Source organism: Paralichthys olivaceus, chromosome 5, assembly GCF_024713975.1.
Source record: "Paralichthys olivaceus isolate ysfri-2021 chromosome 5, ASM2471397v2, whole genome shotgun sequence".
Lineage (NCBI taxonomy): Eukaryota > Metazoa > Chordata > Actinopteri > Pleuronectiformes > Paralichthyidae > Paralichthys > Paralichthys olivaceus.
In genome coordinates this window covers 11,004,108-11,027,718 of record NC_091097.1, presented here as the reverse complement: position 1 = coordinate 11,027,718, position 23,611 = coordinate 11,004,108, and the positions used below count along the sequence as shown (strand labels likewise).

At 43.0% G+C, this 23,611-nt stretch overlaps 1 protein-coding gene across 5 annotated transcripts; it reads left to right on the top strand.

Moving 5' to 3' along the window:
• The first annotated feature begins 574 nt into the window (after positions 1-574).
• Positions 575-23,532, top strand: camsap3 (calmodulin regulated spectrin-associated protein family, member 3). 5 transcript variants are annotated; one of them, XM_069524689.1, is made up of 18 exons: positions 575-1,640; positions 7,803-8,065; positions 14,211-14,351; positions 14,460-14,543; positions 14,889-14,921; positions 15,700-15,838; positions 16,288-16,427; positions 16,511-16,595; positions 16,700-16,742; positions 16,834-16,889; positions 17,193-17,226; positions 17,305-19,429; positions 19,531-19,655; positions 19,889-20,181; positions 20,294-20,387; positions 20,808-20,920; positions 21,030-21,148; positions 21,241-23,532. In XM_069524689.1, exons 1-18 carry the CDS (start codon positions 1,508-1,510, stop codon positions 21,538-21,540), a joined length of 4,320 nt encoding a protein of 1,439 aa, XP_069380790.1. In that variant the 5' UTR covers positions 575-1,507; the 3' UTR covers positions 21,541-23,532. The 5 variants fall into 5 exon arrangements, with proteins under 5 accessions (XP_069380790.1, XP_069380789.1, XP_069380788.1 ...); XM_069524688.1 differs by having other exon boundaries at positions 17,190-17,226; XM_069524687.1 differs by having other exon boundaries at positions 17,154-17,226.
• Positions 23,533-23,611: the final 79 nt, after the last annotated feature.

Below are 23,611 nucleotides of genomic sequence, written 5' to 3'. Positions count from 1 at the left end.
AGCTCTTGGAACTTTGAGCAACATCATGTGATGAGTCACTCCCGAGATTGAATTTGTCTAATGTGGACAGTGCACTACAAGAAACAAAGGTTCAAACACAAATAAAGGTGTTAGGTTATTGCTGATCTATGATACTCAGTGAATTGTTAATCAGAAGTTGATATTAATAGTTCTGATCTAATTAAGTCTTTGCTTGATAACGTGATCATACATTTTTGCATGTTGAAGGGCAACAAATAATATACACGATGAATATATAATGGTTTAAAATATTGTCTAGTATTAAAGCAAAAAAGCATGATTGACAGAATATAAAAAAGTGACCAAAATCTATAAACTACTGAATATGATAATAGTCACTCAATCAAAGTCTGTCCATGCACATCTACACACAGTCAACCCTGAGGACTGTGCAGGGTCATTGAAATACTCAACAATTGATAAAATAGCTTTAACTATCTGAACACTGCTGTAAATTCACACACTGTTTGGATTCTTACAACATCAGTACTAGAAATCCAGAAGTGAAGAGAAATACTTTGCATATTATTTTTGCAAGGCAGTTTTATTTCTAAAGCACATTTCATACAGGTGCTGTACGGGGACATTAAGGGAGGGTAAAATAAAAGGCGTAAAGACCTTTTGAAAGAAGTTGAGGGAGGAAAATAATACAAATAAAGTAGATAGAAATGTGTAAATTAATAAAAAATAAAAATACAATGATGACATGTGTGAGTAAAATAGTTTAAGACAGTTATAAATTGCACTATGTGACTTTTGTGAAAGTACCTGTGATCCTGTACATTTTGTATCCAAACTATATTGAGGTGTTTCTATATTGTGGTTTTGCAGCGAAGGTGAAGGATCTGTACATTCATATGTCATTTTTGCTCATTGTTTACATATACAGAAACCCATCAATAGCATTTGCGTTGCGGTAACATTTCTATTATTCGGTCACTTTATGTTATTTGACCTTCCCGGTGGGAAAGGGGCCCTGCTGGCGTTCACCTGTGCGCCAGGAAGTGCACCTGTAGCAGGAATCAAACCTTTACTCCTGTCTGCATGTCTGCTCCCGCCCCCATCAACCGGAGCCCCTCTGCCATTGGCCGACGGGTCGATCGAGCGCCGCCTGTGTGGAGCACCTGGCCGTCAGTCATCGGCGCGGCACTCAGTGGAGCTCCGCGCAGCGAGCAGGACGCACGGCGATGCGGACGAAGAAGAGCAGGAATAAGGGGAAGAGTCCGGTTTTCTCCAACACCCCGGCGGCTCGGAGCTTCACCTGATCGTGAGGCTTCCATTCAACCGGGATTCGATCTCCTACAGCCGCACAGAGAAGGACTTTAACCGCATTTGGTCGCAGCTCCGGGCCGGATATTTCTCCCCTCGACAATCCGTAATCCAAGCCCCGGCCGTGTGGAGCAGTCAGAGAGGATGATAGCGTGAATATTTTCTTTTGCTGTCTAGTTTATTTTTGAACCATTTCCCATTCCCTCGCACCCTCGCTATGGTGGACTCCCCCACCATGAGGAAGACTTTTGTGGTCCCGGAGATAAAACCATCCGACTTGTACGACTGTGCCAAGGCGAAAATTTGCGCAAGTGTCGGGTGGCTGTTGGCAAAGTCCTACGGCAGCGCAGGTAGGTTAGCGTGGAGGCTGCAGGCCTGCCCAGCTGTAGTCGTATTCACAGAGGTCTCATGCGTCCTTTTGTGGCGCTCATCGTGTGTGTGTGTTTATATTCTGTTCGGCAGCAGAGGAGAGCACATGCATGTAGGGTGTGTGTGTGTATGTGTGCGTGCGTGTGTGTGTGGCTCAGCAGTTTCCAGCACAAAGAGCAGCAAATGAAAGGGACCATGCGCCCTACGCATTTTTTTTTACACTGACACATGTCATTTGTCCTCAGTCAATGGGTGGTCACATTTTAAAGGTATGTGTGTGTGTGTGTGTGTGTGTGTGTGTGTGTGTTTCAGAGGAGCAGGCCTCCTCCCTACAGGCCTTATCACTCTAACCCATTATGTCTGTATTTCTGTCCGCCGGGCTTCAGTCACAAACTGCAGGCTGCTGGGGATGTTTCTAATCTTGTTGTTTTTCTGGGGCGTGGGTGATTTTCACTACTAAAAAATGACAGCACCAGTTGTATTCAGTTCAGAATTAGGATCGAACTGCTGCATCCATGCACAGAGGGAATTCAATGCCTAGCACAATTTTCTTTATCTTCCAATATCCTGTGTCAAGATGCTCCCGCATGTGTGTAACCATCCAGCCTCTTTGATGCAAAACACACCCACCTCAGAAAATAACTTGAATGAGCAGAGGTATCATAAGACAGAGCATGTTGGTGTGTTGAGACTTTTACAGAGCGTCAGTCCTGACCCTGAGGTGATAACAAGTCTCTCTGTTCTCCAGGCCTATCTCTAAAGATTAAATCTCTCACAGAGGACACCAAAAACAGTCCTGTTTGAAATAGGCTTAAGGACACACTGTTTTTATTTCACTCTAACTCTATTCTACCAGAAGAGTACACACGTCAGTACTGTGATAGGGCACTGTTTTCAAGTAATATAATGTGGATCCTTTTACTAAAGCGGCACACAACAAGAATCAACAAAGCACATCACTCAGCTGTGCATGTAAATAACACTAAGCTGGAGGTTTATTGTCAATATTTCAGACAGCTTTAACTCAGTTTTGGATCGAAATGGTGGGAAGTGATCTCTGTTTTTACTCTAACAACATGACTTGCATGTTACACAACCCCAGGCAAGTCCCCACAGTGCTGCGTGTGCTCTGTTAAGCACCTCAACCACACCCTCTGGTCAAAGTCGTCCTCCATCCCAAGTTATAGGAATATGAAGACCAAGGCTGCGTGCTGTGTGTTGTTGATGTGCAGTTTTTAATCTTAATCAACTCGATGGCCTAACTGTTTCCTGCAAAGTCAGGTTGACATCATCATGTCCCTTCCCAGAAAGGGAAAGGTTCAGTCTGGAGAACAGCAGATTCACAGCAGGAGCCAGAGCAGGTCGCCTGGCCTAATGATTACAATAGACACCATTTTTAATCTCCGTCTTTGTGATACAAAATGGGGTTAACACATGATCACATCCTATATACATCTCAGGTCTTTATTTAGGCTGAGAACGAGAGCTGGCAAGGGCCTAGTGACAGAAATAATAAAATATCTCTAGGCTACCCTAAAACGAAACCATGTGAAATCATCAAAAATACTTTTAGGCTTAGCCTGAAATGCCATTGTTGATGTAAAATATTTCAAGGCTAGGAGGACAAGTGAACAGAAAACACAAAGTCATCTTCAACACAACCAAACTCTTAATGTTAAATTAAACAATTCGAATTGATACACAAGTATAAAGGTTGTAAATATAATGCTTAAACCTCATCAGATTCTCTAAATGCTTAAGTAGGAAACCTGGAGTAGTTTTTCTCCACCTTGCTAAGCAAAGGAGACACTGAACCATCCTGAGCTGGGAGAAAAAACAATATCAATATTCATAAATACATATCATGCCATCCCTACAACTCCAACATTAAACTGCTCACAAAAGATGTGTCACCATTGACTTTGTTGTGACGCCATGTTTGGAGCATCATAATAATGTTGTCATAGTTAAGAAGCAGCAAAAAATGTCCGAATTACATGCTTTCATTCACTGGAATCCGCTGGTACCAGCTTGTTTATATGCAAATATAAATGATGCACCATATGTAGGCCTATTCATATTTTCTATCTTCAGATACATCAGACCATACATGCTTTAAGACCTTTATGTTAGATACGTGGCTTCGCAGTAATGAAATGCCATCTAATCATGTTTTGTAATGCCCTGACAGGAAAATTATCCATAATCACAATGTGAATGAAAAGTTGTTAGGCAAGGATGTAATTCAGGTTCTGCCCTTGAAGTTGCTGTGACAGGTGACCTGACAGATCATTTGAGGGTGAGTCCAACTAGTTTGTGCTTTTACACTGGAATGAGACCAGAAACTCTAGATCTACCTGTTTGAAGGGTTGGAACAAACTTACTCATAAAATGTTCATAAAGTAAATACAAGCAGCTTTTGTCTGTCAGTTTTCCTTCTGAGTATGTAATTACATTTGTGCGTCTTCCAGTTTATGCCTCAGCTTAAACATCTGTTTTGGTCATAGGTTTCTCCTCTTCTGACTTTTTTTCAAGGGATGAGGCCAAACCACCTTGAACCTGCACATGTCAAACCTTGTGTTTATTTAGCATGATGGGCTTATCTAGCTAGAAGCTGCTCCTGAAATTCTGTTGGAGTGATTACTCATCCTCTCCCCTTCATTGTAGCTATGGTGAGTCAACAAGGGAGAAGGACCTGAGGAGGATGTTTTTTTTTTGCTTTTAGTGTTTACTCAAGAGGTAGGAAGGCCTGATTGGTGTACTGTATGAAACTCTTAGGTTCAACTCTGTTTACAGTTACTGACTTGTGAAGTGTGTTTTAAGATAATGTGTATGTAAGGTCACATGCCACCCCACACATGGAGGACAAAGATCAGAGTAAAGCAGATCTGGTTGGAAGTCAGTGTCTAAACCTTGGACTGTTCTGCTACAGGCTAATGCACACTGTCACTTGGTTATTCAGTGTTGTCCTGTTAGCACATATGATCTAGTGGTGTTGTCCGAAGGATGTTGTTCTGTGTACACTGACCCTGCAGTGCAGTTTAAGGCTGCGTTGCTTAAGTTTTACTACAGCGGCAGCTGTGGTGTTGGTTTACAGGACACACAGGGCTGTTAGGGATGGCCTATTTATGTTAAGTGGACCTGTGGGTGTATAGGGAGATGGGATACCTCATGTAGTCTCTCTGTCCTGTGGATGAGGAGGTAGTCATCCACAAGGTTGGTGGTTTGATCCACGTCATCTCCAGTCCACATGCTGAAGTGTCCTTGGGCAAGATACTGAATCCCAAATTGCTCCTGATGGTGTAGTTGGCAATGTGCTGGTAGAAAATAGACAGCATATAGTAGTGCTGTGTGTGTGAATGGGTGAATGTGGCTTGTACTGTAAAGCCTTTTGAGAAAAAACACACTATATAAATACAGTAATTTACCCTAACTTGAACTGTCAGATCAAAGACTATGTGCATGAATGTATACTATGTCTATGTGTGTATACAGATTTTACATGCTGTCTTGAAAAAGCGGTCTGTAGTTTGATATTTATGTTGGCATCAGCATTGTTCTCTGAACTAGTGGGTCACATGAATGGTAGGGTGTTAGCTTAGCCCCTTCTCTCCACCAGTAAGTTTTGGGGCAGCCAAATACTGCCGGCTTTGTTCTAAAAACAGGAGCGGATAATCATCTGTGTTTGAACCTTTCTGCCACATGATGAGGATGTTTATACCTCAGTTTTCCAGAGAGAGAAAGTTTAAACTTAGAGTGAATAACCTTATCAAAACACAAGTAATGCTGAGTTATTCATTTTGTAAAAGTTTCTCTTGAAGTGGCTCAGTAAAAGAAAATTAGTCCCTAAATGCAACTTTTAATGGACTAATGCCTAAACATAAGGGTAGAAATGTTAATCTTGCCTTACTTTATACACCACTTCACATTTGACACCTTATTATATATCTAATCTTAACCTGGGTTCCATTAAGCAGCTTGACTGGTGGGATTGTCAAATCCAGTGATATTTACATGGTGCTGCGCCATGTTATTATAGAGAGCTACTTAAAGCTCTGTGTTGCTGTAACAACCTTCCTGAAATCCAATGATTATTGTTTCACACGAATCCAATGTTGAGAGGTGGTGAATGCTGGAGTCTTGTTTAAAGATTTTTTCCCTTAACTGTGGCTGATTTCAGCAAATCTTCGTTCAGTATGTGTTTGTCCTGTTCCTGTTGATTACTGTCACACTCACGTAGTAATGCCTGTGTCGTGACCAGCATGCTAGCTCAGTCAGTCAGTCAGTCAGTGAAGTAGAAGGACACACGGCTTCTTTTTATCAACATGCTCTCAAGCAATGCACGTCAGTGATACACAGCTGAACTCACTGCAGCCACAACGGCAAGAGATTAGAGACTGTATATTAAATATTGTGCATGATGGTCCATTGCTGTCACAGTCTTTCCTATTTTTCTTTTACTATAAAAACAACAACGTGGCGCTGCTTTAGAAAAAAACGTCTGTTTGCTTTCTTCTTACACCCAAAGATTAGAGGTCAGGGTCAGCTTCAGCACAGAGCTTCTGCAGGTGGTAGGGATTAAGTCTCTGGGTCAGGATCTCCTCAGTTGATGGCAAATACTTATTTTAACCTCTCTGCTTGAGGAGTAATCTCCCTGCTCGTCCAGTATAATAATGTGGCCATGTTAATAATCTTCGCACACATTTGATTTTTGCCTCTTTTCTCATACCAGGAGATAAGCAGCGACCCTGTGACCCGTGAAAGTGGCAGAGAGGCTGTTGCTCGAGTTTATGCAAACGCACACAAGCTTGTGTTTTGATCCCAAATATTTCCCTGGAATTGATGTGATGTCACAACTGTGGAGGCATCACTCTACTTTTTGCTTGGGCTTTAGTAACACTTAAGGCCAGCTTGTTGTTCTTTTTATTGCCTTCTTTTTATTGCCTTCTTTGTGTACTCTGTGTGACACACCAAGTCATTATTCATAGCCAGACTCTCCCTTAGGGAAATCATGCTCGTATCGATCTCACTCATTTCACTGAGTTGTGGCATTTGCATTCTGCTTTGCCTTCTGGTGAAGTTTTTCTTTTTTGTTATAAACGTCATCTTGGGAACCTGGAAAACTCTTTATACATGTTGTGTAACTTTGTGTACCTGAGACTTAAGCATGTACAGTTTGGTTGGCGTGTCACAGGGTTTACAGCAGTACAGTGAGCATTGTATTCTTGGCACGCAGTCGTATTTACAGTAAAGTGGACCTGAACATTTTGTCGGACATCTACAGTCATCGTGGAGGGAGAGTGAGAGAGAACAGGGCATCGTCCAACCTGTGAAGCTGAGCGTTTTATTGTCTGATGTCAGTGAAACTATTACATGACTTTGTAATGATACAACAACATAGTGACACCTTGTTAGGAAGAACACTACACACTCAAACACACATTACTATGACATCTGTCCTTTCGGTTTTCAGACAGACTGCTGGTATTCCAGCTTGTCAACTTTTTTTCCCCTGAAGGCCCTTTTAAGCAGCGAGATACTTACTTCAGTATGTTTGCAAAGAAACACAGGCTATTGAGTTTCCTCTCGGTTCGATGTGGATGCTGTGAAACCAGTTTCATCGAGGGCGTGTCTAGTGTGTGTTTTTAGGATATTATTTGAAGCTGTGCCAAATTTTATTTGCAGAGAGCCAAGTCTGAACACACTTAGAGGTTTCTCATTTTCTTTTTTGAGTTTTGAGTTTGAAGATTAATCAGTTTACTGATTTATGCCTCTGAGATTTATATTTCTCTGTCAAGATCTGAGACAATGTTCACTGAAGCTTTTGTACAAAAAGCAAAGAAACAAGTGGCAGAGCAACTTGTAACCTGCAGCCTCTGACATGACCCACTGACCTTACTGCCTGCTCTCCTCTACTCATGTCCTCCAATGTAGACCAGGGGTATATACCAACTGTTTTAATTTACCATTGATCAGAAAGCAGGTGTCAGTTTTCATGTTTATGATAATCTTTAACTGAGAAAATGAAGGTGTGAGTGAAGTATTCTGAGCTTAATTATATACATCTTAGTTTGTTTAAGAAGCACCACTGCACCTGGAACCCATCAAACATTGTCTGTATGTTTTGTTTTTTCTCTTGGTAGAGAATGTCCCCGCAGAACTACGCGACCCCTTCTACTGTGACCAGTATGAGCAGGAGCACCTTAAACCGCCAGTCACACGCCTTCTGCAGTCCTCCGAACTTTACTGCCGCACCTACAGCCTCTTACTGGGGGGCACTGGAGCTGAGGCGCAGCCCAAAGACAACATTGCCCTGCTGGAGCTCCTCACTCAGAAAGGCATCATCTCCAAAGACAAGGACGCACTAGTGACTGATGCAGACCTCCGTCATAAACCCATCAAAATGGTAAAATTATGGAGCTTTTATACAGACTAACAGAGTTTCCCTCTGCTAAGGAGGTTATGTTTTCATTGTTTATGAATTTATTTAGGATTATGCAAAAACTTTTATCGAAACTCTGTGGAAGGAAGAGCCCATTAACTTTTGGACCATAATTACTTAAGTGGGTGGATCATGGATATTTTTCTTGTTCTTTAACATTTTGGCATTTGGGTTAATTTCTCGAGAATGCTTGAGCGTAGAGGATGGATATCCCTGAATTTAAAGGGACTGACGAGCATTGGTGGACGTATGCGATACGTTCTACTGAGTGCAATTCTAATAATAGTGTACGTGAACAGGAAACACAAAGGTGATGATGCCACACTGGTCTGACCTGCAGTGTTGTGTGTGGTGTGGCCTGCATGGATTCATTCAATGAGTTAGAAACTGCTTTATGTTTGTGTATCAGGCCAAGAAGTGAACGTCACCTCCCCATGAAACCAGATACTCTGCTATACAGGAGTCCACATAGAAGTAGCTGCATGTGCTTGGTTGTTGATACAGGGGCTTGTTTATGCTTTGATTTGAGGGATTAAAGGACATCAAAAAGACCCCCACTCATTCGACCCCACCCCCACGCCCCGGTGCTGCCCCCAGCTGATCTGAGAGGATGAGGGGATCCAGCTGCTGGGGCAGTAATGGTGACACAAGGGACGACTACTTTAATTCCAGGTTGTGAGAGGGAGGGAGGATCTGGATACAATGGTTGGTCCAGACCAGGACAATGGTTAAACAGTTCTGGGGAAACATTAGATACTGTGTTGAGGGAATACTGTGAGCTGGCTTAGTGAGTAAAATCAAGAGGAACTGGTTTGTCCTCTTAACCCCTCACAATGGACTCTCTCTGTCTCTCTTTCACCCTCTCCCTCTCCCTCTCCCACCCATCCTATCTCCCCTTGTTTCTCTCCCTCTCACAATAGAACTAATTTCGTTTTCAGGGGAATCATAATAGTCTAAATGAGGGGAGGTACTTTGTACAGATTATCTTCCTCCCAAAGTGGCATACAACTGCATTTTCCCAGTCATCTCGGCTCATGCACAAACAGGCAGTTTTTCTATAAAGCTCTATGGATTCTCCAGGGATCTGCATGGATGGTGTTGTTGTACCTTGCAAGTTGTTTGCTCCACTGCTGGAAAAACACTGATGATACACTTAAATGTATCTATGACATCTTAACAGCACAAACAGCACAGGAGTTTTCTGACCATTAACCCGTTGATACGAAAGTTTATACAACCTATAAACTAATTATTAATGCACTACTGTGGAAGACCATAGCTTATACGACACAATAAATATAATGTAAGCTTGCCCTGAATTTTAAGCCATATGCAGTTGTTTGGGCATGACTGTTTTTTTCTAAATTACAAACCAGCTGAGAGGTAACCACCTGCACAAATGTTCCACTTCACAACAAAATACACAAAGATTTCAATCGGGCGGGAAAAAAACGTAAAGAACATATAATATTAAAAGTTTTAGACATAATAACAACGATCATGATTTCATCATTATGACCACAGCTTCAGAAATAAAGGCCTCAGACACAGTACACCCCTTATTTCATGATGTTGCTGTAATTTGTGTGTGCTTGCGTGCATCTCAGCTTATTATTCCAGACTATGGTTCATCATCAAACTCCTATTTTGGCTGTTACTGCTCTTTTAGCTTGTCTGCCACTAACTGGCACTGTACCTACAGTGTGGCAAGCAATGAAAGTGGGTCATGCTGCAGCAGCATTAAAGGATGGAGCATCGATGTGGGTCTTGGCCAGTAAATTGCTTTGGAGCAGCAGCAATCTGCTGCAGCGCTGCTGTATGTTACAGCTTCACTTATCTGTGTCAAACAGGAGGATAACATAGTGCATTTACATAAAAGTATGTTGAGTCATGTTTGTTGCTGACAGGTGACAGAGCCATGCACTCTTGATGATTCTGTTAATGATTGATTAAACATCTTGCATTATTGCTATTCACTGGGCGATTTGGCTCATGTATAAATCCAGGGATGTAGGTTTATCCTGACCCACTTAGATGTTCGTGCTGGCTTGGGTTTGCAGCACCAGTGTCAGTACGGCGTGCCAGTGACCTGCTATATAAAACTACGCAGTTGGTGCGTTGATTGAAGTAGGGCAAACACACCACAGTAATATTCTCTTCATCAAACTGTTAAGATGCTGCTACAGGATGAAGAAGCGTTTCTTGTTTGTTCCTGCCTCTAGACCTTGACATTCCTTGGTCAGTAGTTAGACTCAGAAATATGCAGGAAGAAAATGAATGCAGTGAACTGCACAATCTAGGACAAGTAGAGAGTGAGTCCCATTGTCCTGAATAGTCTGTAACAAGATGGGATCAAGTCAAAAAACTAAAAAAATGACTGAAAAACTATACTTGTAATATGTAAAAATTGTGTTGTATTTCTAGCAATTCTGGATTTAGTTTATATAAATTAAAAGTGTCTTGTAAATCCAGGCATGCTGGACATGCTTGTGTACATGGCATTGACAATAGTATTAAAATTATGTTTATCAATATCATACACTTATAATGAGGTTATTATAAGTTACATTGAATCTAAACACATGGACGTGTATTGATGAATATGATTTCAGAGTGTATAAGGTTGTAGGTTAGCACCAGGGTTTTCTCAGGCTAGTGTTGTCCTGGAACGTCAGTACATCCTTGGGCCTCTTTGGAGTGGGCATCAGAAATGGAGCCTTCTGCGTTCTCCACCCTTTACCCACGTATCCCAACCCCCATCACTCCTGAGATTGAGGATAAAGATCTGGTAAGATTAGAGATAATCTGCCATGCAGACTGAACGTCATCATGCACGACTAGATGACATGCCAGAGATGACCACTGACTCACAATGCACATAACATACCATCTCTCAACTTCACGCTCGTAAATAATTTGCTACATCTATTGTTGGTTGAGACAGTGGGATGTCATCACGTTTCTAACCGGCTGAAATTGATGGCACTGGAGGACGGGGCTGAGCGTTAGTTCCCACAGTGACAAAGTAAGTCATGTAGCCATAATGCAGCTAACCCTCCTCTGGTTCCCTGTTGGTTTTGGATGGATACTGACACTTAAATCATACTGCTGTGTTGGCAGCTTTCTGCTCATGTGAGCATCAGTCAAGAGCTTAGTTGGAAATAGAAGTGTCAGACTATCAGAAAACCATCATCTTTTTGTTCTGCTTTGGACCTTAGCTGATGGGAAACTAATGTGGAGTAGGAATTAAGCATTTACATCCTGTGGTTTAAAACAGTTCTAAAGTGTTTTTCTTTGCTTAAGCATACAGTCCATGTTTAAATGGACATACAGATAACCACATAACCTCCTGTGCAAAATCCCTGTGCTGGGACCCAGACCTGCCAGATCCCCCTGTTTGTCTCCCCCTCAGCACCAGGCTGGGTAGGGGGATGGGGTTAAGTCATATTTCAGACATAATCAGGTTTTGTCCTCACTGTAATCTCATTCACTGATCCACAATAATAACTTCACATTCTTTGTTTGGCACAATGATGTGAGCCGATTTGTGCCATAAAGATTCCACGTTGATGGGGTTAATTGACGAGGTATTAATTTTTCCTCTTTCTCACACTGGTTTGTGGATTGCTAAGTGTTTGCTGGCTGGATGTTTCCGAGCAGAGAGCCGGTGCTAAGCCAGAGCACAGAGCGGTGCTGTGGTCAGGCTTGTGTTGAGATGCATTGTGGGTCAGCTAGTTGGTTGTTATGGTGATCTGGCAGTCTCTGCGCTGTGTGTTCATGAGTCGCTCCTCTCTCCCCTCTCATTAGGGAGACTTGTGATTTAGCTTAGCAAGCTCTCCTGGGTCTGCAGGGGGAAATCCACTAGCAGCCCCCCTGCCCCCTTTTCATTCAGCCTTTTTTGTCTCCTATGAATAATTAGTGTACAGTACCACAACAGGGTCTCCCACTTTCACCCAGTCTGTCTTTCTCTCTCTCAGTCATCCTGTCTTCTTTCACACTGTGACAAAGCTCCAACCTGTGATTACACTGTGTGGCCGAATACAAAAGTATGAGCCTTCCTTAAATCACCTCGTTTTGCTCTGGAGAGTTTCGCAGCTACTAGCTCAACATCAGTGTGCTGTGTTGTAGGGCTCAGACATATTAGTGACTTTTTAATCTAGATCCTGATTCAAGCCTCAATCTCAAAACAAGCACAGAATTTTGAAAGATCATATTTATTTTCTTCTGACGGCTGTGTGATGGAGGTGGAAGTGCTTTAAGCGGTATACATATATATATATATATATATATGTATATAAGTTTATTTAATTCATCGACCAAACAAAACAATTTAAATGCAAAAAAAACATCTTGAATGAAAGGGAGCAGAAAGAGGAATAATCTGCCCATTTTCACAAGACATTAATTAACAAAGCAAATAATTCAATACAATTTTAATTTAAAATAGCTGCAGGCCAACACAGCCCCTCAAAGAAGCTCAGTCTTCAAGACTAGAAAAGAGCAATTTACCATATATGTTCACAGTATGAACATTGATATATATGTAAATATGAATAACAATTAGACTGTGGACCTATATTTCCACACAGAAGCTGCAGCTCTCGTCCTGGCAGCAGTTTGTGGGAGCAGGTGAGCCAGAGCCACGTCGCTCCCAGTGACTGACTGCAGCACATCCAGAGAGCTTGACCCAATGCTATCTGACAAGCCTTTGCTGGCGTAGCCCGCCCTGCTCGAGCCATCAGTGGGTATGTCTAGGTCAGCACTTTACATCAGGGTTGAGTAGGCAGACATGCAGACAGGGCTCATGCACGCAGCTGGAGCGCCACCAGCCCCGATCAGGGGCAACGCTAAGAGGTTAGACCAAGAATGTCTGGCCTCTAAAGTGGAATTTGTAAGTAGTAAAAGGGAGCAGGCACTGATTTGCACAGATTAGGCTCAAAACTGAAGATTGGAGATTGGAGGAGTGGCCCCTTGACAGGAATGTGTTGTTTGTGACTTGCCTGTCCCCTTGTAGGCCAGAATTAATTACTATAACAAGGGGCTTGTTGCAATAAGCTAGTATTGAGGCAACTGGGGCCCCATCGCTGCTGTTTGATGTCAACTACAAGTGAAATTGATCGACGAAAATATGAGAATCATACATTGAATACAAAAACTTGAGACAGAAGTGCTATCATGAATAACCCCAATAATATGTTATTTGCCATGTGCCAATGTACATTATGCACATGATAAAAATATCTGAATGTCTTTGAGCAAAACAGAGGATAGACATGTGAAGAACTGTTGGTTTCAGCTCCATGGCACAGTGGAGCACAACTTCTAATGAGCTAACAGGTTTATAGAGTTAAGCTGTTCGCTCTGACAGAGCTGATAATGTCAGTGGTGCATTTTAATGGGCTCTGGCCATTAAAGAGAACACAGTAATGGTCTCATGTCCTAAGTATGAGGATAAATCTGCTGGATACAAATGCTTGGGAGTAGAAAATATATGTAAGCAAGAGTTTTTGTCTGATTGTTTATGTGTGGGCAAAGGGAGTGTATATGTAGTAAGTTCGTTTTACATTTCCCTGTCTGAAAAAAACACCAGTGAAGCAGAAAGGATATGGAACACTGAGGATGCAGTTTTTTGTTTTGCTTCCTGGTGATCTAGTTACAACACCTAAGGTTCTCCCACAGGCTCCTGCTCATGAGTCATAAAGAAATGTTTCACTGCACAATGGAGAAGGAGAAGGCAAATGAAGGGAGAGCAGCTGAGGAATGACAGTGCAGGAACACGCATGTTATCATATTACAGGTCCACTGCCTCTTTTAATGATTTAATGATTGTACAAACATGGGTCCAGAGTTCACCCACATCCACTTGTGTGTGTGTGTTTGCTCGCTGAGAACTCTTGTTTGTGTTTCCGCTGACTCACATGTGGCCTTTGGTGACCTCTAGAGGATGCTGCTGGTAAATATTAGTCGTGGAGCAGAGGTGATCTGCAGTGAGCTGGAGAAATATCAGCGTGCAGCATTATTGTGTTAGCTGTAATTAATTTATGCTGTTGTGCTCTCTGCTCCCAGCTCTGACTCTTCCTCTTCTTTTTCCTCCATGTTATTGGTGCAGAGCGCCCACCTTGCCATGATAGACGCCCTGATGACAGCGGGAGCCATGGAGACGGTGGCTGCTGTGAAGACGTGTGGTTCGGCCGAGTTGCTGGGTGGAGCCTCCAGCTGGGAGGAGGCTCTGCTTCATTGGGTTAACGGGGTAAAGAGACAAAATACAATGTCACGTGCCATTTTATTAACATGACATAGTACAGATCCCTCACCTAAGTGTACTAACTGTATATATATTTTATTGCTATATCCTCAGTTAAATCAGAAGCTGAGAGAACTTACAGAAGGACCTCAGAATGATTCGTCTCAGGCTACAGAGCCCCAACCTCTTCAACCCTCTGTGAGTTTACATTACACATCCAGTGTTTCAATCTCTTGTTACACATGATTATATCCAAACACACCCTCTCAAATGTATTCAGTGTTATATAAAAGTATCTGTCTGTCACGCTTATACTGTTGGTTTTGCTGCACTTTTAGGCCCAGCAATGGTTGACACAATAAATAAAGTGCAGCGTCACTGCTTTGTCAACGAGGTTGTCTTGTCATGGCAAGAAATTAGCATCATCTCAAACCCTTTCTCTCCTTTGTCTAGTTCTTCTTCTGTAGGCATAATACCTCTCGTTGTGCTCCTGTTCTCCACCTCCCTGTCTTTCTCTTTTTCCTATCCCCTCCTCTCTGACAGTGTCCCACTCGCTGGTACTGGAAACTTGTTCCTGTAAGTTCCCTCCTTTCCTCTGCTCCTTCCCCCTGTCCCTCCATCCCTCCAGTGTCTTCATCAAATTTATCAGCAAATATCTGATGGTCAGGTGTGTTTTTTTTTCTCCATATGCTGGTGTGGGAATGCTAGTTTGCATCACAATTTATACGCTGCATTAAATTGCACGTCACAGCGTAAATGTCATAGGGCGGGGCATGGCAGGGGCGTGGAAGGCATTGTTTGTCGAAACATAAGTCGTGCATGAATCACAATTGGTACTCGAGCAGACCTTGAAAGTGATCGATGTCTAACCGGTTCCTCTGGTTGTCTGTGACAGAGGTGTGTGTTTGTTGTGAAAAGCTACAGGGGTTAACAGACACAGGATTCTTGTCAGCTCGTCCCTGCTGACCATGTGTTGTTTCTTCATTTACCTCGGTTGTACTGGAGACGCCTTATTTCTTTCTCTTTCTCTCAAGACCTTCACCTGTCCCACTTTTTCCTGACAAAACCGTCCTACTTTCTGCTCTCCCCTTGAATCTATCATTTCTCACCTAATCCGTCTCTTGTACATATTAGCATGACCTTTATTTGTCCTCTTTCTCACATGCAGTTATTAAAAACATTTTCCGTATTAAAATGCATTTGGACTTAAGAGTGACCTGTGTTTTGAAAACACTGACTTTGATGGTGTTTTTTAACGTTCATTAAACGTAACAAATATTCCACTCAAACATTTTTAATTCATCGATTGTGTTGTTGATTTGCTGTTTTTTATTTGTTTGTTGTTTTTTTTTAGCTCCGCTACAGGAAGGACAAAATTCTTTCCAAACAAAATGCCATCTTTCCAGTGGTGAATGAAGTTAAAGACCTGTCCAGTGGTTGTGCCGTTGCTGCTGTCATACATTACTATTGTCCTGGCCTGCTAAGACTTGAAGGTACCAACAAACACTCTAACCACCAACTCTAGAGCCGTTCCCTGACATGGAGTGTTAATTCTGTTACGGTAATCAGATGTTATGTTTACAGCAGAAAGACACTGCCATTGGGCCTTGTCACCAAAAGTTCTTAAATCTCATTATCTTACCAAGTTGACAGCTTCATCTGTGTCTTCTGTGGATGGATCCTCTTTTTCACCCTGAGATATTTGTATTTGTCTTTTTTAAGTTTTGCATCTGTTGCCTGTTAGAAACGTCATCAATACTCCCACTTACTTGCTGGGAATTCTCCTGACAGAGAGTTTTTACTTGGGGGCTGACAGAAAAAATCTATCCGGAGTTCAGTGCATGTTTGAAAGCAGCTTAGGAGTGAAAAGTTTACTTAACAACTTTGCTTGTGTACTTAAGTTATTATATGAATTAAAAAAATTTGTTTTCCTCTCCACAAGATGTTTGTATGAAGGATTCCATGTCTGTAGCAGACACCCTGTACAACTTGCAGTTCATCCGTGAATTCTGTGACAGCTGTCTGAAGTGCTGCTGTCACTTGGCATTGGAGGACATGATGTACACCCCACAGGAGCTTCAGGTACTTCCGTTGAGTGAATGACACACTCCCCAAAAATCCAGTGTTTTCTTAATACCTGATTTATTTTGGTGTGATTTGTGTAGGTCAACTGGCTGAGCTTCCTGGCAGAACTGCTGAGCTGGTTTGAAGTACGAAGGCCAGACTTTGTTCAGCCAATAAACACGTTAGGTCAGTGTCTCTAATTTTGTGTTGCTTTGTAAATCCTTACGAGTAAGATCTTGACATTAAATATCTCTGCGATTGTCTAATTGTAGGATTTATCTTTTTGTTAGATGGATCCACACCAGTAACACCAAGTAGCTTGAGTGGTAGCAGGTACTGAAGCTCTCTCTATGTTTATTGTTTTTGTAGTTGTCTGATAAATTCTTTGGATGCACTTGAACTTTAATTTTTCTCTTGCTTGCAGTACCTCCCCTTCTATCTTCAAGAAGCCTTTCCTCCCTATCTCCTCCCCTGCATCAGGTGAGATTAATACTGTCTTCTCATCATTACATCAAACTACAGACCTTTGTATGCTTTTTTAATTTTCCATTCTGGTTTACCTATTTTCCCCTCAATGCTTATTTGTATTTTTCATGTTGTAAGACCCTTATTTTCTTACTTGTATCTATATTTGAAACCTCTTGTCCATATTTGTTTGGTCAATATGTGCATCCATGTGTGTTGTGCCTCCCTGTGTTGTGTGCATGCCTTCACATGTTTGTGTGTGTGTCCCATTATACTCAGGATCTTTGACTCAGTCTACCTCAATGTCTCATATAGAAGGAGTTGGAAAGACATGGAGCAAGAAACCTCTCAGGTTAGACCAATATATTCAGTAACACTGTCTTCTCACTTTTTCTATTGGACTTGTTCTGACTTGTTCTTTCTTTCTTAGCCGCCCCTTGTCAGCAGTATCCTTCAGCATCCCTTTTGGCCTGGACAGTGATGTGGACATTGTGATGGGCGACCCCGTGATTACCCGCTCTGTGAGCTCAGATCAACTCAACCCAGCAGCCCAAAACATAACCCGCGTACCCTACACCCCTCCTGAAGACATCAGCCATTTGGTTAACAAACCCTCAGGCCCCAATGGCCCACAGAGAGCATCCTGGGCCACACAGGTTCCCAGTATTCCAAGGTTGGCAGAGCTCAATGGTCTTGCAGAGAGTGAAACAGGAGAGCTGCCTACCATTGAGGAGGCTCTCCAAATTATCCACAACGAGAGCAAGATGGAGCCTCGTTTACACCCAGATGGGGCTCCTGATGGCTTCTACCTCCACTCTCCTGATGACCCCGCTAGTTCGAGACACACCAGCAACTTGGCAGCCATGAGCTGCTCCGCTCCTTCACGCTCAGGGATGATGTACCGGCCTACAGGAGAGTCCAGGGAGTCTGCTCGCACCAGGAACACTTCCGAATGTTCACGAGATGATGACTCTGTTTTGAGAGACGGCAGTGTGGACTCAGATGCATCAGAAGACATGCCTAAGGCCCGTTCCACTCCCACCACACCAGCTGCTGGTGCTCACTCTGCTAGGGGCCATGGCAAAGAGGAGTCTGACAGCGGTGTGAAGTTGACCAGCTTTGCAGAGCGCAAAAAGAAGCAGATATTGGATTCTCCCAAAGCCAGGGAGTCTTCTTCTCCTCAGATGACCTCGTGGGCACAAAAGACTGAGGAAAGCCCCAGCAAGAGCCCACAACTAAATAATGAGATGACTGAGCTGGGAGTTCGGCTTGAAGAAAAGCGAAAAGCTATTGATGCCCAGAAGAAACGCATTGAGGCTATTTTTGCAAAGCACAGGCAAAGACTGGGTAAGAGTGCTTTTCTGCAGTTAAAGAAGGAGCAGCAAGAGGATGAGGGGGAGGGAGGGGATGTCAAGGTCAGCACCTCATCCGCAGAAGAGGATCTCTCTCGGTTGACTCTGGAAGAAAGGCTAGCTCGCATGGAGGAGGAAGACCAGCTGGAACAAGATGAACAGCGCCCCTCGGTGAAGGATGAGGGTAATGTCAAAGGGGGGCTTCAGCTCAACAAACAGTTCAGTCACTCCAAAGAAAAGGCAGGTACACCAGGAGACAAGGGCTCTGGGACACCGGGTGAAAAAGTGGTGGCTCCACTAGGGGACTATAACAATGCTGTGTCGAAGCTGACTGCAGCTCTCACCTCTCTGCAGAGTGACATGCAGCGACTTACAGAGCAGCAGAACCATCTTGTCAAGAAGAAAGCTGTGGGTTCCAACAACAAATCCTGGGTTATTCCAGCCAGCCCTAAAACCTCAACTCCAGCCAATACCCCTGCACGAATGTCTCGAGAATCCAACCGAGATTTAAATTCAGCCTCCTCTTCTCCGTCTCCATCACGTAAAATAACAAACCACACCACTCCTCCTAAATCTCCTCATATCCACCGTAGAGCCCAATCTGTGCCCCCTAAAAGCCCCAAACACCACCAAAACAGTCGTCCCTTGGACATTAGGGTCCCAACCGTGTCGAGAGTTCTCATCCCTCCTCAAAATGTTGATCGCATCCCCCACCTTCGGCGAGTAAGTCCCTGGCAGTCCCAAGTCCAGACCTCATCCTCATTCTCCATTGGTGACTCTGGCAGTCTGGATGACCTCCGCTCATCTGGACCAACTCCCGGCCCCACGCCGACACTGACCCCTGTACCAACTCCTACCCCGACGCCCCATCCTGCCGCAGATGACACCCTGTCAGAGGTAGGCTCCAACGACGACCATAGCATATTTAGCATGGACCTGGAAGCAGGGTCTTTGCATGGTCATGCAGCCAAGAAGGAGGGACTTGGAGGTGGGGGCTGCAGCTCTGGTGCCCCATCAGAATGCTCCTTTGAGAGTGATGCCCCTGCTGGGATGGTGAATGGAAAACGCAGCAGCCTGATTGAGATCCCGCTGTCTGCTTTGCATGATGGGGACGAGGATGACCAACTACCTGACACCTTTTCTGACACAATGAGTGACCGGACAGAACCAGAGACAAAAGGAGGGGTCGGTTTCTTTTTCAAGGTAGGTCACTAATCATTATTAATGTATGTCCCATTATAAAAATTCAGCTTTTCTTAACTTCTCCACAATAATGTCAATTTTATTTTGGTCTTCATTATTAGGATGACATGAAGCGACCGGAGGACGAGATGGCCCAGCGAAGAGCAGCTTTGCTGGAGAAACAGCAGAAAAGAGCAGATGAGATGAAAAGGCGCAAACAAGAGCAGGAAAAAGAAAAAGAATCAAAGTAAGAAAATCATTTTCACTCAAACGCCTGAATCCGTACCCAAATGAAGGCTGTAGCATTTTGTGTCTTATATTAAAAGTTAAATTAAATGTAACTATTATTGTGAAAGTGTGAATATTGCTGTAGTCATGTTTTTGTAGCATATAATTGATGATTTATTGATATATTGCTCTGATACATCCCTCCTGTTGTGTGTTTGAAAGTTTTGCTAATTTTTCTTTATTTACTTTCAGCAAGCCTCAGTGGATGATCATCGAGGGCTGGGGGAACAAGAGTGAGGACAGACCCCAGACCCCTGGCACCCCTCCAGCATCACATACCCCACCAGTAGAGGGGACTCCCCAGCGCAGAGGAGACTTCACTAGGCAGGAGTATGAACGGAGACAACAGCTGAAGATCATGGAAGACTTGGATAAGGTGCTGAGGCAGAAACCCACCACGGTTCGCGGTGTCAAGAAGCAGAGACCCAAGACTGTGTTCAGAGATGACTCCGTACTCTCTCATAGCCCTGCCAAGGGTTTCATGGGTAAATAGTTTGAACGTTTACTCACCGGTGTCTTTATGCCCTCTTCTTACACGCACATGCTTTTGGCTTCTCTATATAATTTTCTTTTTCCATCTTCTCTTCCCTCATCTAGGCACCAGGCTGAACAAAGTGTACTCCCACTCAACCATGAACCTGTCATCCATGGCGAATGACTCTGGAGGTCTGTCGATTAGGAAGTCTCCCAGGTAACCTGCACATTGAGAGGCATGAGAGGAACTAATGGAGCCAAAAACAGTGTCACAACTATTTAAAGTCCAAAAGATTTACTATAATTTACTTTAAAAATAAGCTGAGCTCCATAATCATAAAATTGTGTTTTCATTATGTGAGACTACACTAATCAGTGGAGTAAAATGAATGAAAATTAAAACATAATTATTTATAATTTTTCAATATATGTCTTAAATTATTTACTCCCGGCAAATAAAATATTGCCAGAATATCGAAGACAAAGTTTTCAATATTGTAAGTGAGTTTACTGTTTGTAGGATTGTATATCAACTCTAGGTCCTGTGGCAGCTCTTATATATTATAGGGGCAAAGACACACAGCCTCAAGGTCTAATAACGACTCTCCTCTCCAAAATCTTTTCTGACTTCCTCTAGCCGTTCACACTCTCCTTCCCGGCTAAGGTCACCAGGGCGATCTATGAATGGAGAGAGAGACTGGGAGAATGGCTCCACCATCTCCTCCCCTGCCTCAATCCCAGAATACACAGGTCAGTCACACGTTTCAAATGACGGGTGTTGTTTTAAACTGTAAAAATGAAATCTAATGAACATGATTCTGTCGGGTACATGACATTTGGAAACACTGTTATCTTGCAGGACCAAAGCTGTACAAGGAGCCCAGCTTTAAGTCCAACAAGTTCATCATCCATAATGCCATCACTCGCTGCTGCCTGGCCGGCAAGGTCAACGAACCGCAGAAAAACAAGATTGTAGAGGTAAGCCAACAAAGAGGTCCACCCCAACTAGGCCATAAGTGACTGAGTTCTGCTCTCGGCTGCAGTTACCTTGTGTTTTTTTCTCTCTTCAGGATATGGAGAAAAGCACTGCCAATCATTTCCTCATCCTCTTCAGAGATTCCAGCTGCCAGTTCAGAGCAGTTTACACCATGAACCCTGAAACAGAGGAGATGGTACGGCTCACTGGTATCGGCCCCCGCTTCATCTCACCTGAAATGGTTGAGTCCATTTACAAGTACAGCTCCGACCGCAAGCAGTTCACGGTCATCCCGTCCAAAACCATGTCCATGAGCGTGGACGCCTTCACCATCCCCGGTCACATTTGGCAAAAGCGCCCAGGAACTCCCAAAAAGCTTGGCACCCCCAAATAAAGGCGTTGCGCAGAAAAGATGGGTGGAGATGTTATCATTCAGGGAACCCACTCCCAGCTTGACTGCTATTGCTCTGTATTTTGGCGAGCGAGGCACTTGAGGTTGTTCATTACACAGTTAGACAAACAATGGACAGCATGACTGCGATATCAACCTGGACCCCTACAGCAAAAACTCTACATGCCAAGCGAAAGAGCCAACCACTCACTTACTCCTTCAGCCATTGTAGTTAAAATAGTTTCAAGAGCTTCTGATTGGCCCTCGATTGTAAAATGTAATCATCTAATTCTGCCAGGACGAAGAATTATTTTCCTCTTGCACCCTGCCTCCCTATGACTTGCCTTATTCTGCTCCCAGAGTCATTTTTCACAACTCTTAGGTAAGAAAAAGAGGAGACGACCATACTGCCTTTGCCCGCTTAACAGTATTTTGGGCCGGAGTAGTCCCCCCCCCCCTTGATTCTGCTTGCTCTTCCTTTTTGCTGCCTTTTCTTTGAGCTCGCTCACTCTCTCTCTGTCTCTCCAGTCGAATGAGCAGCTCCCTGTTCTGATCTCAGCTGAAAATGAACAGCAGGTAACACTGCTCTAATATGAATGTAGGGCACACACTAACCGCTCGATCCATTCAGGGTATTTTTACCGATTGGTCAGGACGAGAAAGTACCATAGTGGGTGGTTCCTCTGTGGGCTGTGCTGGTGGTTGCTAATGTGGAATTGCGCACCTAGAAACCGCCTGTGCTCCTCAGTCTGTGCACTCCACTCCACTTCCCCTCTCCTTCAGCTGTAGACATCTGGATGTTTTTTTTTAATACCATTTTGACATGTTTTTGCTGGACAAATCACTTCAGCCATTGAGGGCTGAGAGAAGAATAAAATTCATGTGACTCGTTTCCTCTTAAATTGCGTTCTCATTCTCGACATGATGAATTGAAACTTTATCTGAGTTTATCTCGAGAAAGGATCCTGGAAAACATGAAGGAGGGCTTTATCGTGTTTACCATTACTTGGATACAGCTCTGTGTGAAAATGATAATCATTGCTAATTTAATATATACTGAATGCTGATTACTTTGATTTTTTTTTGACAATGATTTGTAAAAAGTAAGTTGACCTTTGTAAGCTATGAATAAGCTAGCCTGCTGCTTGAGCATTAGTGAGATGGATGTTTGAGATGAGAATGAGTGAATGAGAATGAATAGAAATTGTCAAACAGATGGAAATTGCTGAAACCTTTCGTCTAGGGAATAATAAACCCTTTAGGTCACTAGGAGTCTGTTTCCTATTATATGATTCCCTGTTTGTGTGTCTCGCTCTAAAAAACATTGTTTTCTTAATGAAGGATAATTACAGACTGTAACAGCCCTTATCATCCCCACAATCTCGACTCCTTCATGAATAACTGGGGGAATGTCAACGCCAAACCGTTTTGTTTTCGTTCAGAACAATCAAATCTAATCAGGTCAAACTCACCATAGGATCTGCGGGAGTTTGGCCTCTTCTCTTCCTCTTCAGTCTTTAGCAGCTCCTGCAGCTGTCTGACTGCCTTGTGTGTTTGAGTGAGATGTGAGAAATGTGTTGGAGCAGCATTAAAAAAAAAAAGGTGAAGTAGATGATTGATTAAAAGTGTGTGTGGAGGAGTGCATATGAAATACGTGGATGTTTGTATTTATGTATTTGTAAAGAGTAGTTTGTGGTAGTTATCACTATATTTTTTGATTCTGTGCAATTCTCCCCTAGAAATCCCCACATCACCCAGAGATGTATTTATTTGGTTTGCATTAGATGTTGCATTTAATGTTTAGTTTCAGTTTCTACTTGTGTCTTTTTTTGGTTAAGGTGTTAAGTCACTCAATTCATTTCATGTAGGAGGTGTCATAACATTTTTCTTTCTTATGAGTTATCAAATTTGTGCCAGCACACTATGTATGTTCATTTCATAAACTTGACTATCCCTGCAACTGGACCAGACGAATAAAAATCCTTTTTGAATCATCGTCATCTTTTTCTTTTTTTAATTCCCATATTTTTTTCACCATTTGCATGCAGCATTGTTTGAACACGTCGGCAACACT

Bases quoted from the DNA above. Each gene is read 5' to 3' on its own strand.
- camsap3 (XM_069524687.1), top strand. From the start codon at position 1,508: ATGGTGGACTCCCCCACCATGAGGAAGACTTTTGTGGTCCCGGAGATA. The intron at 14,922-15,699 runs GTAAGTTCCCTC...GTTTTTTTTTAG, and splicing joins GGTACTGGAAACTTGTTCCT to CTCCGCTACAGGAAGGACAA. The intron at 20,921-21,029 runs GTCAGTCACACG...GTTATCTTGCAG, and splicing joins CTCAATCCCAGAATACACAG to GACCAAAGCTGTACAAGGAG.